At 31.0% G+C, this 12,926-nt stretch overlaps 1 protein-coding gene across 4 annotated transcripts; it reads right to left on the reverse strand.

The window, feature by feature from the left end:
• Positions 1-1,955: 1,955 nt before the first annotated feature.
• On the reverse strand, positions 1,956-10,461 carry LOC126665442 (uncharacterized). Of its 4 annotated transcripts, none has more exons than XM_056106391.1 (11): positions 10,353-10,461; positions 9,480-9,670; positions 7,785-8,310; positions 7,284-7,434; positions 6,251-6,361; positions 5,217-5,490; positions 4,166-4,408; positions 3,822-3,891; positions 3,088-3,260; positions 2,483-2,549; positions 1,956-2,370 (listed from the first exon to the last, which is right to left on the reverse strand). In XM_056106391.1, exons 2-11 carry the CDS (start codon positions 9,633-9,635, stop codon positions 2,219-2,221), a joined length of 1,923 nt encoding a protein of 640 aa, XP_055962366.1. In that variant the 5' UTR covers positions 9,636-9,670; positions 10,353-10,461; the 3' UTR covers positions 1,956-2,218. The 4 variants fall into 4 exon arrangements, with proteins under 4 accessions (XP_055962366.1, XP_050214225.1, XP_055962365.1 ...); XM_050358268.2 differs by having other exon boundaries at positions 5,217-5,493; XM_056106390.1 differs by lacking the exon at positions 10,353-10,461 and adding an exon at positions 10,258-10,304 and having other exon boundaries at positions 5,217-5,493.
• Positions 10,462-12,926: the final 2,465 nt, after the last annotated feature.

Below are 12,926 nucleotides of genomic sequence, written 5' to 3' on the forward strand. Positions count from 1 at the left end.
ATAATACATGTTTAAATTTTTTGGATTATTTTTAAAAAATAAATTTTAAAATGACCGATACATTATTGATACATCATAATACATTACCGATACATCATAAATACACCATTAATACATCATAGATATAGAGGAGAAAAATTAATAATAAAATTTTAATATATTACCGATGTATCATCTATATCTTGCAATACACTGTAAATATATAACTAATACATCGTAGATACATTATTTATAAAGAATAAATTGAGCTAAAAAGCAAAACTCTGTGCAACATGGAAAAATAAATGGACGGAGCAAATATCAAAGATTTAATAGAAAGACATGTTTTTTAAATACATATATCGAATACATATTAAAAGCAATATATATATATATATATATATATATATATATATATATATATATATATATATATATATGATAGATACATATATTTTTAATACATAACATATATATATATATATATATATATATATATATATATATATATATATATATATATTATGTATATATATATATATATACATATATAAATTTATTTATTTTTTTAAAAAAAAATATGAGAAAATGAATCAGTTACACATTCTATATACATAACAGATACATGTTTAAATTATTAAATATAATTAAATATATTGCCGTTAATTTTCGATAATACATAGCTAATACATAGCTGATACATGTGAAAAAATATAATTAAATATATTACCGATAATTTCTGATACACATCAGATACATATATGATACATTTTTATTTTTTAAAATGCTGACACGCGCTGACGCGTGAATGACGCGCGTGTCAGACGCGTGACTGACGCACGTCAGACGCGTGGCAGACTCGTTTTGGACTATTTTTAACACGTTTTGACTTTTTTTATTGGTTTTGAGTGTGTCATGTGTCTCTTACTTAGTAGTTGGGTAGAAAATGTAAATTTTTGATTTGGTGTGTATTTTTGTAAACTCTTATTTAAATGGTAATATTTTTGTGGTTTTCTCAATATTATAAACATAAAAAATTGATTTATATAAACAAAACAAACCAAAAAACATATTATTAGTATGAACACGCAAAAGTTAACAACACTAATCAAATAAAAATCAAAGACAACAAATTCTCTAAAACAAATAAAGAAAAATTAAAAATAGATAAAATAAAGAGAAATACCTTAACCGCTACAACATAAGTATTAATAGTCATTGTTTCCTTTGCCGTCATTTTCATATGGAGCAAGCTTCCTTAGACTCTTCATGAAATCCGGATTTTCATCAAATTCTGTTTTTGTTTTGCTAGAAGTTGCTTTAGATTTAGGAATACTGAGCTTTCTGGTTGGAGATTGTTTCAAAATAGACCTAGTTTTCACCATTTTCACAAATCAATTTGTGAAAGAAAAGAAAAAGTAAATGGAAAGGTTTGTAATTAGAGAAATAGTTGGAGAAGATGGAGAGAAAATTGCCGAGAATCTCTGCCAAATCTTTAATAATAAATCCAAATATGTGACATGCAAAAGATTGATTCAAATAACTACTATATATTTGCAATTTCAAAAGTCTGATATTGAGAAAAAAAAGGTTAGATTTTAAATTTGAAAGTTGAAACCTAGAAACCGTAAATCTCTAAACTCAAATTTGGTATCGCATTGTTGAGATTATTTTGGGGTAAGCCCGTGTTATTTGTAATTAACTCTTTTAATTTTTCAACCGAATCAGACAGCAGAACAGTTCCTCATTCACCTGGTCCAAACAGCCAGTCCGTGTTTAGGCTACTAGATAATTTTTAATTTTTAGGATTTAATTAATTTCCATTTTTATCTAAATAAGAGAGTGAACCTCACTATAATTGTCTCCTGTAAATAAAAAATTTACTCATTGCATTCGCTACATCAAATTAATGAAAGAAACCAAATTTTAATTTTTTTTCCATCATATTAATCTTATTTGAACTTCTTACTTCCAAATTAATTTAATCCAAATTTTAATTTCTTTTCAAGTAGTAAAGTGTCTATTAGTTTAGACAAGTATGGCGCTTGGCCAGTGACAGGTTAAGCTGAGCTGGTTAAACTATGATTTCTTTTTTCTTCCCCTTCCCCTTCATCTATCTTTTTGGGGATTAGGAGAAACAACTTAATATCAAGCTAATAGTTTCGTAATCTATTTTTTGTGATATTACTAATGGTCCTAAATCCACTGTCCAAAAATTGAGATTCTTCATGTCTGAACCTCAGATGTCTGCTGGAAGTTGACAAGTTTGCAATTTATACAGCATCTGCTTAGCAGCTGATTCTCTTGCTTCATGTGGATGGCATTGCACATCACCACCAGCTGAGTACTCATCATCTTTTCCTTTCACAGTTACACCAGCTTCAAATCCACCTTCAAAAATGTAATTTTTTTTACTTAATCTGACATGGCTTAATGAGCATTAGAAAGTACAATAATCTGAGTTTTTTTCTTTCTGAGTTATCATTACGGAAATTTCTCTTACCATCTAGAGCAGATACACGGTATGTTGGTAGTATCCAATTCTTTTGATAGCATAACTCATCCAGTTCCTGCTCATTCAACAGTAAGTTGATTAGGTTAGGTGTAGAAATGATGCATTGCACATTTTATAATGCTCAACACCAAGCTACCGGTCTAAAACACCTCCATCCAAAATCGCTCGCTGGCAAAAATTACACAATATACAGAAGACACGACAACCAAGAACATGCATGCTGAAATTATGAGACGAAGGATGTGTTGGATGACCACTGTGTCAGGACATTTTATTTGTCTCTCCCGGAAAATGGATACCTTTAGAAAAGATTTTAGGTTCAACCTTTTTAGTAATTTATGTCTTTCTGCCCATACTATCAGGGCTTTTAAAATGCAGCAAAGCCACAATAATCACCTATAATAAATGTAGTGCGCCACACCCTTAGGATAATGTCGAAACTATGTCCATGCTAGGATGATACAAGGAAGGGAATCATGAAAAGGAACAAGTATGGATCACCTTCCGGCAATTCCTATATTTGATGCACTCATATAAGTATATAGGGATTTGATGCAACTTGAATGAGAAAAAATTGAAGATCACAAACTTGCCTGACATGGATTTTGCTTCTTGGTCCCATTGGCAGGCAATCTAGTACTTTCTATTGATGGAGTAGAGTATTGATCGTTGCAATGTTGAATTTCTTGGGGTGGAATTCTTAGGAATTTGTCATTACAGCATTCTATAAGAGTTTCTATTTTAAGGACCAAATCACCTTCTCCACCTGTTACAAAGAAAAAAGAACTAGTTTAGATCTTGTCTTTATGCCTAACTGAAAAGATGAAATGTCATGAAGGTAAAGTAAAATTGCAACAATTCATGTAAGATTTTTTTCTTAAAAAAAAAATGAAGCTCTTAGACCCTTGTATATGCGGTCAGTTCAGTACATGTACATAAATGAAGACCCAAACATATGATAATTCATGCAAAGTGACTATGCAACTGAACTGAGTAATGACAAAAAAATAAAGACTAAGGTGCTAGGTAGCAAGAAATTTTTTCGGTCCATGTAAAGATCTCATCTTTCTACTCTATAAAATGGAAATTCACTGGTAATTCTTATTATATGAAGTCAGGATGCTTTGGAGTGTGCTATGAACCAAAAGATTTACCGATAACTAGAAGCAGTCAGCATAGGAATGGTTCTAAAGAATAATTCAAACTTACCGGCTTCCATCAGGTGTAGCTACAGGTTCTAATTGTCGCTCATTTCTTACCCAGATGGAATACATTTAAGGGCAAGGAAAAGGATGAATTTACATGCAAAAAAATATTCAAATCATACCATTCGAAATTATCTTGATATTTTGATCACACTGAGCAATCTGATCTTCTATATCTCGCAGCTGTAAACACTGCATACTCAGGAAAATATTTATGATGTTACTTTTTATTTGCAACACAGCTAAACATTCTGGGAAATGCAATTACAGCATCTAATGGGAAAGATCCCAATTAAGGGAAACAGCTACAAAAGAGTATGATATTTAGGATGCTTTAATTCATGTATAGATTGAAATAAATACCAATCCATAATTGTATGTCTTTAGTTTGTTTGAGTTTGGTGTGTAATAATTTAAAAGACACATTCATGCTGCCAACTGACAGTTTTGGAAAAAATCACTATACCAATTTAGCTCTTTTGCTTAAGATAACTTTCACCGCAGCCTGCGAAAGTTCCTTATCTTTTGAAGCTATGACACTTCGTATTTTGTCAAGGTCATTGGATTTTGAATGATTTTTAACCATCACATTGCCATTTAATGCTACCCCATCTTGATCTGAAGAGGACTTTTTGCAGTTCTTGTTTCCATTGGCAGCAGGTCCATCTCTGGTAATTTTCTGCCTCTTCAAAGAGCTTGCCATCTTAACCTACATATAGAAGGGGATCATATAACTAGCAAAAAAGGAGAGATATAAGTACCAAAAATGCGTGTCGAGAATAACAACATAGGATAGGAATAAATCCAGATCAGACTCCAGCTCTACGGTGATGAATTTTAGATACACATGCAAAACATAACTACGCATTTATTATGAACTTTAAGATATTTATATACCTCACAATCCAGCAACAGATAGTAGAGTTGTCAAATAAGCATTGCCCCAGACCTCAACTTACACAGCTAAAAGGTAAGTCCATTAAACGGCCTTCAAATCACCAGAAATAATTGTTCAATAGCTATGAAAAGAAAAGGGAAAGAACAGGTGCAAATGAAATCTACAGACAACTTTCAGTTGTACAAGACAGTTTTCCAGAACCTGTTTTTTTTACCTATCGCATTCTTCCGGATCAAAATATATTTCAAAAGGAACAACGGATCAGTTGTCTAATTCTGCTGATTAGAAATAGCAAAGGCCATTTGAAAAAAAAAAACTAAAGAAATGAGGGGGCAGCTTATTGACTAATAAGATAGTGTGTATAACAAGTTATCTGACATCCACTATTTTCATAATCACTCGGCATTTCTACAGTGAATCAATGACGATTCTTTTTTTGAAGATCAGTGAAATCAATAAGCATTATGAATGTGAACATCGAAAATCAGCACAACACAAATATGCTCCTATTAAATTGGCAAACTATATGCAAGTAACAAAATCTAACCTCATTCATTGAATTATTCAAAGGCCTGTCTATAAAAGTCTTTTGGTAGTTTTCGGGTTTGAGTTTACTTACACCATTTGTGCCTTTGACCTTAGTTCGGTCATGAACCACAAGAGATTCATCTACATCCATTTTGCAGGATGTATCACAATCTTCAGGAAAATCAACAGCATAAGGTCCATCATCATCATACTGCTTTGTTGATCCAGATCCTTCCTTGCTTTGTAGATGCTCTCCATGCGAACTTTTTGGAGCTTCGAGAAAACAAGGTCTATCTACTCTCTTGGAAGAGTCGATACTGATGGTTTCTGGCCCTGATTTTTGAACTTGCGGATTACCGGACTCCCTACTGAAAAGCAAGATCTGAAAATTAATGGCATAGTAGGAGTCATCCTCAGACAAAATTAGTAACATGTTATAATAGTACTATCTTTTACTTACTGGTACCCTCCTTACTATTACTTTATCTATTATTCTATTGATTATAAGGTGTAAACAGTAAGCTGATCATCTGACCTGGTTTTATTCCGTTAAAGTACAATCCACATATTAGATCAATGAATGTACTCAAAATTTAGTAATGTGGCTAAGAACTTGGTTGGTTTAGATTTCAAATAATATTTCTTGCAATTCAACTCCATCTTATAAAAACTTTGATTCTGAATTCTAATTCGTTTTTCTAAATCTAATACATGAATGTAATCAATAAGAGATAGATGTGTGTTGTTGAATCCAAATCATATGATTTCAGATCCCTCCTTTCACATGCAGTATTGAATTCAAACCAGATTCAATGTGCAGTTCAATTTTAAAGTTAATATCAAGAGAAGTGGGTAGAAGACAAAGACTTGGATGTGAAAAAAATTAAAATTGGGCATGCTAACAGATAAGCAAAAAGTTGGCTTGTAAAACACAAATACTCTGCTTGTTTCTGCAGCAGTATCTTTCACATGAAATCTATTGTATCTTACATTACATAGCACGTCATTATTTGATTTGATTGCAAGAAAAATGAATTCATATTTCTGTGAGTCACCATAGGAACCAGTAGTGCTGATAAATCATAACCTTTTTGTAACACGAACAAATGTCCATGAAAATCTTACCCGGAAAGCCAATCTAAGAGAATTTTAGCATAAGGAAGCAAATGGAAGTATTCCACAACTGAGGTATGCATCCATTGGCTAGAATTTCGTACAAACAGAGGACCCTGCAAACTGTTCACGGTAAAAGGACAGTTATTTTTTTAAGTTCATATTTATTTCTTCTTTACTCATGAACCATTTGATGGCCTTAACTGAAATTCACGAATATCCATTTGGGACATAAAAGCATCAAAGATTAGGATTCCTCCAGAAAATAGTTGCATGTTATTATGTCACTAAGAATTGCTCAGCAAATAGTAGCACTTATTCAGTCAGAAAAGCCATTCTCAATACCAGCAAATTATCAGTTAGTCATCCCAGCAACTAAAAAATTTAATTGATAAAAAATAATAATTCAGATAACCATATTCAACTAATATAAAACAGCCACCATATTAAAGAGGTTTCTCATAATCATCTTTCCCCAGATAGATGAAAATAAAGGCCTTCAGAAAAGGTAAACATTTGCAGCCAGAAAGAAGAAATCGTAAAATCAGAACCAATTTTAAAACCTTTTTAGAACTCTGTTCACTGAGCCAGTAAGGAATAAAAAAATAACTTCACTTGCATGTTAGAAAATGCTAGACTTGTATAGCATTTCAGCATCTGCATAAATATACAAATACACTTGTATAAAATTTAAATAGCTCAAAAGATCATTTTATAGTCTACATTATCGTTTGTGTGCACACTGCACATTTAATAATGTTATCATGAACATTTTCCAACACTTAAAATTAACTAACTTAGATGTGATAAAAGAAGGACACATTTTAGAATGTTCATAAGATATAGTTATATATCTGCAAAATCTATCATAACATATTCGATTCATTATATACATGACAAATCAAAAGTAAGCAAGAAATCAGTTTTAATCCAACTACAAGGTAATTTGAAATCCTTACAAAGCGAAAAACTAATGTCAAATGCATTGCTGAGGTAAGCAAAATATAATATGAAAACGAAAAGAAAGGTTTTGATGTAATTAGACCTGTTCAGAGCATCTCTAATGAGAACTTGGGTAATTTCATTGTTTTCTGGTTGGGTGCACTGCATTATATAAAAGCGTGTAGCTGCTTTTTCTTTGCTTGTGGAATACACAACATGGCTCTCCAAAATCAAAAGGGCATCCTGATTAATACCTGCTTCAACATAGGAGAACATATTCAATCATTATAGTTTGATAAGCATTAAAACAAAGCTGATTGAAAACTGAATTTAGAAATTACATAAACTTAAGGGTGTGCTATAGAGACATAAGAACTTCACCATTAAAATAATAATTAACAGCGTTTAGTTAATAATTGCATTTGGAACGGGCACCTAAATTACAAGCTAAGAACAGGATACAGTCGCTGAATCATAATGTTTATAGCTTAACCATCATGTTTATAGCTTAACCGGTGTTACAATTGGTTCAGTAGCCAGCATTTTATATCATCAACGCATATAATAATTATTTGAAGCCAGGACATATTCTTTGATCTAGTACCTGTAATTTCCTTGACTACAGAATATGCAAGTTTCTGAAGGCCAGCATCATCAGCATCTGGCCCATTTTTCACAGGTTTTTTAATAAATCTTTTCTTCTTGCTTACAGGCTCCGGGTTAATTGAAACCAAGGAAGTTTTATAGGAGAGATCCACATCTTTCTCTATCAGAGACCAAACTCCTTCAGTGATGGAACCAAATTTCAGCAAGCAATTCTTGTTCTTGGAGTCTGTAAGCAAAACTGCAACCTTGGAAATTGGCAATCCCTCAGTGCTTGGAGCATTTTTTGATGCATCTAGGCTTGTTGAAATATCACATGCATTCATTATCATGTTCTCGGCCACTGAAAGGTCTTTTACCAGGTCGTCCAGCTCAGTCTCATTGGAAAGTTGCATTAATTTCAGATATACCATTAAAGTAGGTCTCAGAATTACAACTAATTTGCAGAAGTTCTCAAAACCTAGAAACTCTATATGCGGGTGCTGCTTCCGGTAGTAATAGTTGTAGACTAATACAACAGCATGAACCTGAAGAAATCAGTAGCAGCAAGGAAAAGAGAAGTTAAAAGAGTAAATGCTGATTTATAACTTGACTAAATACCCTAAAGAAACAGCACTTAGTCGTGACATTTCCAATATATCATGCATGTGAGAAAGTTTGTGTGCATATAGCGCTCCAGTAAAAATGATATTAAGGATAATGGAGAAATGATAACCATGCCAAATGAGTCCGAAGAAAAAAGCAAAGAAAATAAAGCATGTTAAAAAAACAAAACAACCCCTTGGAATTTTTTATGAAGATCACCATTGGATAATATATCATGTATATTATTTTCTTATATTTAGTTGAAGTAACATGTTTCTAACTTATAATAGAGATTTAACAATAGAAACAGTTGCCAACATATGCGAATAGTTTTTGCTCAAAATTCCTTTCAGTAATAAAGTGTTAAGAATGCTAAGTATGAGAGAAGTAAAAGAGAACAGGGGCTGAATTATTGGATATTTTAAATGTTAAATTTTGTTAACTAGAATGAAGGTCATTATATTACATAGAGCAAGAAGACAGAAGTTCACTTGGTGCAGAGTTTAGTGTTAAATGTACTGGGGTGGGATCCTTTGGAGCATTATAGCATGTGAAAAACGAGTGATCAAATAAAAAAAAATCAAAAACGTTCACTTGACCATAATGATTTGAGTGAAGGCATTGTTCTTATTGAAAAGGCCAAGTGAAACTAAGTCCAACAAGCCATTATACTCATAATTTCAATAATTTTGTATTCTCAGTAAGGAGAATCAGCCAAATCTCCTTGTTCTTTTGTGTTTTTCAATGCACTATGCAAACTGACATTAAAAGAAAAAACCCATAAAAAATAATGCTTATATGCGATTGACAGCTTTGGTAAAAGAAAAAAAGGCAAGAGCCTCTACTAACAGAATCACAACTACATAATTTCTGTTATACACTCTACATTTACTGATTCTGCAAAGAAATATTCGAGTGATCCATATCAAAAGAAGCCATAAATGGAATTGGTGATGTTTCTTAGTAGTTCTATAAATTAGTTACCATTACGTAAAATAAATTATCTAGCAAAAACACTTAAACTTAACCACCAAAAAAATCACAGTAGCAGTTTGCGTAGTTACAAGATTAGATTGATAAACAGAAGACGAGATCAGAAAGCAACAGAAACCTGTTTTCCAATTAATTCCTGCTCAAGTTGTGTTGGAGTGGTCCTTGCAGCAGATTCTGAAGGTAGCTTTGGATCAACCAGGTACTCTAACAAGGCACCAAGAGCATCCTCAGTTGGACATACATCCACTGCTAAATCCATGACATTTGACATCATTCTGATGATACGACTCGCCACTCCAAATGCTATATCTATAAGAGTTAAAAGACATTCAATTAGGGATTAATTTCCAACATCTAGGGTCTTCAAATTAAAGAGAACTAAATATAGCTCAACATGACAATACAATAGACCAGCAAAAAGTTTCATTTTTCCCTCTATGAGATAGATATGCTAATCACACACAGCTCCTTCAAATCACAGTAAAAACTCCAAGCAAATTTCACTTCACTAAACAACCTCTTTACCTTACAATTAATATATTTCAAGAAATGGGGTCAAACTAATAAACTTAGCAATCTCTACATTCTTACAAAAAGTGTTAAAAATTAAAACTTCATCATTAATAAGGTACAAACAAAACATTAAGAAAATTTCAAAAAAAGACCATATAACTAAAAAAGCATACCAAATTTAAGAATCTAAGACACAAAAACAGTGAGCAAAACCAAAGAAAAATCTACCACCAAGATATACAAGAGAACACCCAAAAAAGTGTGAGCATTCAAGGTAGGAAAATCATGATAAGATCAAAAAAATTTAAAAAAAAACAGTAAGATTAAATAATTGAAAGTTGAGATAGAAAACCCTAAAAAAAGTAATGGAGGTAGAACGTTACAATCATCTCCAAATGCAAGCAAAGAGAGAGAGAGTGATCAGAGGAAAATAATAAATGAGAGAGAGACGGAGTATAATGAATTAATAATGGATTACCCGAATGAGCAAAAATCAGAAAAAGATATTCTGAGCTTCCATTTATGTATAAATGTCAAAACTGAGAGTGGATGCTTTGTGCTGTGTGTTCTTGCTTGTCAGCCAAAATTATGCAAAAGGAAGGCGCCAATATTTTTGGTAATATTAATTTTATCGGATGTTCCCCAAGGGACTTTTGGTAATACTAGTTTTGCATTACGTGACTCGTAACGTAACTCGTCAATGAACATATTAATAAATTTATTATAATTATATTAATTTTTTATTTATAATTAATATTAAATTAGTTAAAAAATTTTGTAAAAATAAATATAATATTTTCACTTATTAAATTTTTTTCTATATTTAATTTTTTTTGGTTTTATAATAAACATAATTAAATAATTAATTTAATTTTTTTAATAATATCATTAAAAATAATAAGATAAAAATAAATAGGAAATTTTAGGGGCTTGGATGAAATTTTTTAAGCATTGAATGAAAATATTTTTGAAACTTTTGCTCTTTTTGTGCCTTTTTTGAGTAGTTGATATTTGAATTTGCTGATTAAAAGGACCTTTGCAATGCTGGATTAGCAGGACACCTTATCCCTCAGCTTGGACAGCTCGCCAATCTTCAATACTTGTAAACCTTATCTTTAGTTGTAACTCAATTAACTTTAATCCTATAGATAATATATTATGAAATTTTTTTCCTAAACCATAGTTAATAATTTTGTAGTTCAATCAAATTAAAAGATAGATATTTCTATTAATTTAGAGACAATTTAGTTAATTTTTATATACTAAAAATTAAATTGGAAATAATTTAACTACCTATTCTAATTAGGACTTTAATTATAATAGTGATTAATTAAATAACTAATTAGTTAATAACTATAAAACCTTTATTTAGTAGTAAACTGAAAAGGATTATTCAGTAAATTTGTCTGTCCCCCCATCCGTGCTTTTATATATAGTATAAATATAAATATAGATATAGATTAATTACATCTTATGTTTATGTCAATGTTTTAAAAACCGAATCGAATCGATAAAGCCCCCGGTTCAACTGTCGGTTCAATGAAAATTTTAAAAAAGTAAAAAAAGAAATTATTTAAGTTTTTAGTGACGAATTTTTCATCGCTACTTCTGTTCATCCAATTTCATAACGGTCCAACTAGTTTAATAACCGGTTCGTCCGATTCAATACAGTTTAGACCGACTCAACTATTTTGGACAAAAGTGCTTTAGTTGATCATTGTGAAATTTAGGGGGGTTAGCGTGCCAAAATTTAGTTCAGGGGATTTGGTGGTTGGAATGCTTAAGTTGGAATGTCATAGGTGATTATTAACCTTATAAATCTAATTTGATCTGATTTTGATCTTAATCAAATGAGAGTTTTTCAAAAATACCCATATTGTATATAAGTATTTTGAAAAATACACTTTGACCAGTTTGGGTTGATTTTTATTGTTTGACTTTTCAAAGTTGCGAAATTACCTTTTTTGAGTTGAAAAATACGGTTTTTTATTTTAAAAAATCAATAAATTTACTATCAGATTACTAACAGTTTACTAACGGTTTACAAACAAAAAATTTACTAACGGTTTACTAACAATTTACTAACAGTTTTTATTAATAAAAATACGGTAAATCTCCTATCGGTTTACTAACAAAAACTTAACTACCAATTTACTAAATGTTTACTAACAATTTACTTAAAAATCAATTTTACTATTAATTTATTTTTTAACCGTATAGTTAATTCATTAATCGTTTACTATCAGTTTACTAAAAAATAAGTTAATTTACCATACGTTTACTAAAAATTTATTAGTTTTACTAAAAATTATAGCTAATTTATTAAATATAAAGTATAGATATATTAATTAACTGTTTACTAACAGTTTACTATCGTTTTACTAAATAATAACAGACTCCTGAAATAGAAAATCTCTGATTCCATTTTCTCATTAATGGCTTCGCTAAAATAATTTATAAAACTTTTAGTAAACTACTAATAAACCGTTAGTGAACTGCATACCCACTTACATTGCTCACTGACTCCATGTTGGGTTTTATAGGTTCATAACGCAGCGGAATTTCAAAAATTTATCTAAAAACCCAAACCAAGATCCATGTAATTCGAATTAACAGAATAATTACTTACTTGTATGTCGAATTCAACAGCAATGTAGGAAGGAAGGGGGTGGTTCACTTTGGTGATACCTGATCTCGGATCAGAAACGCCTCCAAAAGAACGCGTCCTCTACGAGTATCCACACGAACAGACCTTAGCCAAAACTAGTGCTTGTGTGCTAGCACTATTGCTTCACAAGCAATTTCGAATTTTAGTGATTTAGTGAATAATGAATTTCGTGATTCTCACACCAATTGCTTAATGTGTATTTATAGTGATAAACAACACTAGGGTTTGAGACAAATTCGAATTTCAATCTCATTGCAATTCTACAAGTTTATGTTTATCAAAAACTCCTTTATGATAATTATCCATATATATTAATTATTATATTTATTATCTTCCAAAAATAATAAATTAAGGAGAACACTTATCCTTAAATTTCGAATTAAT

This window comes from Mercurialis annua, linkage group LG1-X (assembly GCF_937616625.2).
Source record: "Mercurialis annua linkage group LG1-X, ddMerAnnu1.2, whole genome shotgun sequence".
Classification (NCBI taxonomy): domain Eukaryota; kingdom Viridiplantae; phylum Streptophyta; class Magnoliopsida; order Malpighiales; family Euphorbiaceae; genus Mercurialis; species Mercurialis annua.

Coding starts and splice junctions, on each gene's coding strand:
- LOC126665442 (XM_050358268.2), bottom strand. CDS start 9,635: ATGATGTCAAATGTCATGGATTTAGCAGTGGATGTATGTCCAACTGAG. Junction 4,409..5,216: donor AGGTCAAAGGCACAAATGGT/GTAAGTAAACTC, acceptor TTCTATATGTAG/GTTAAGATGGCAAGCTCTTT. Junction 2,550..3,087: donor AGAAGCAAAATCCATGTCAG/GCAAGTTTGTGA, acceptor TTGAATGAGCAG/GAACTGGATGAGTTATGCTA.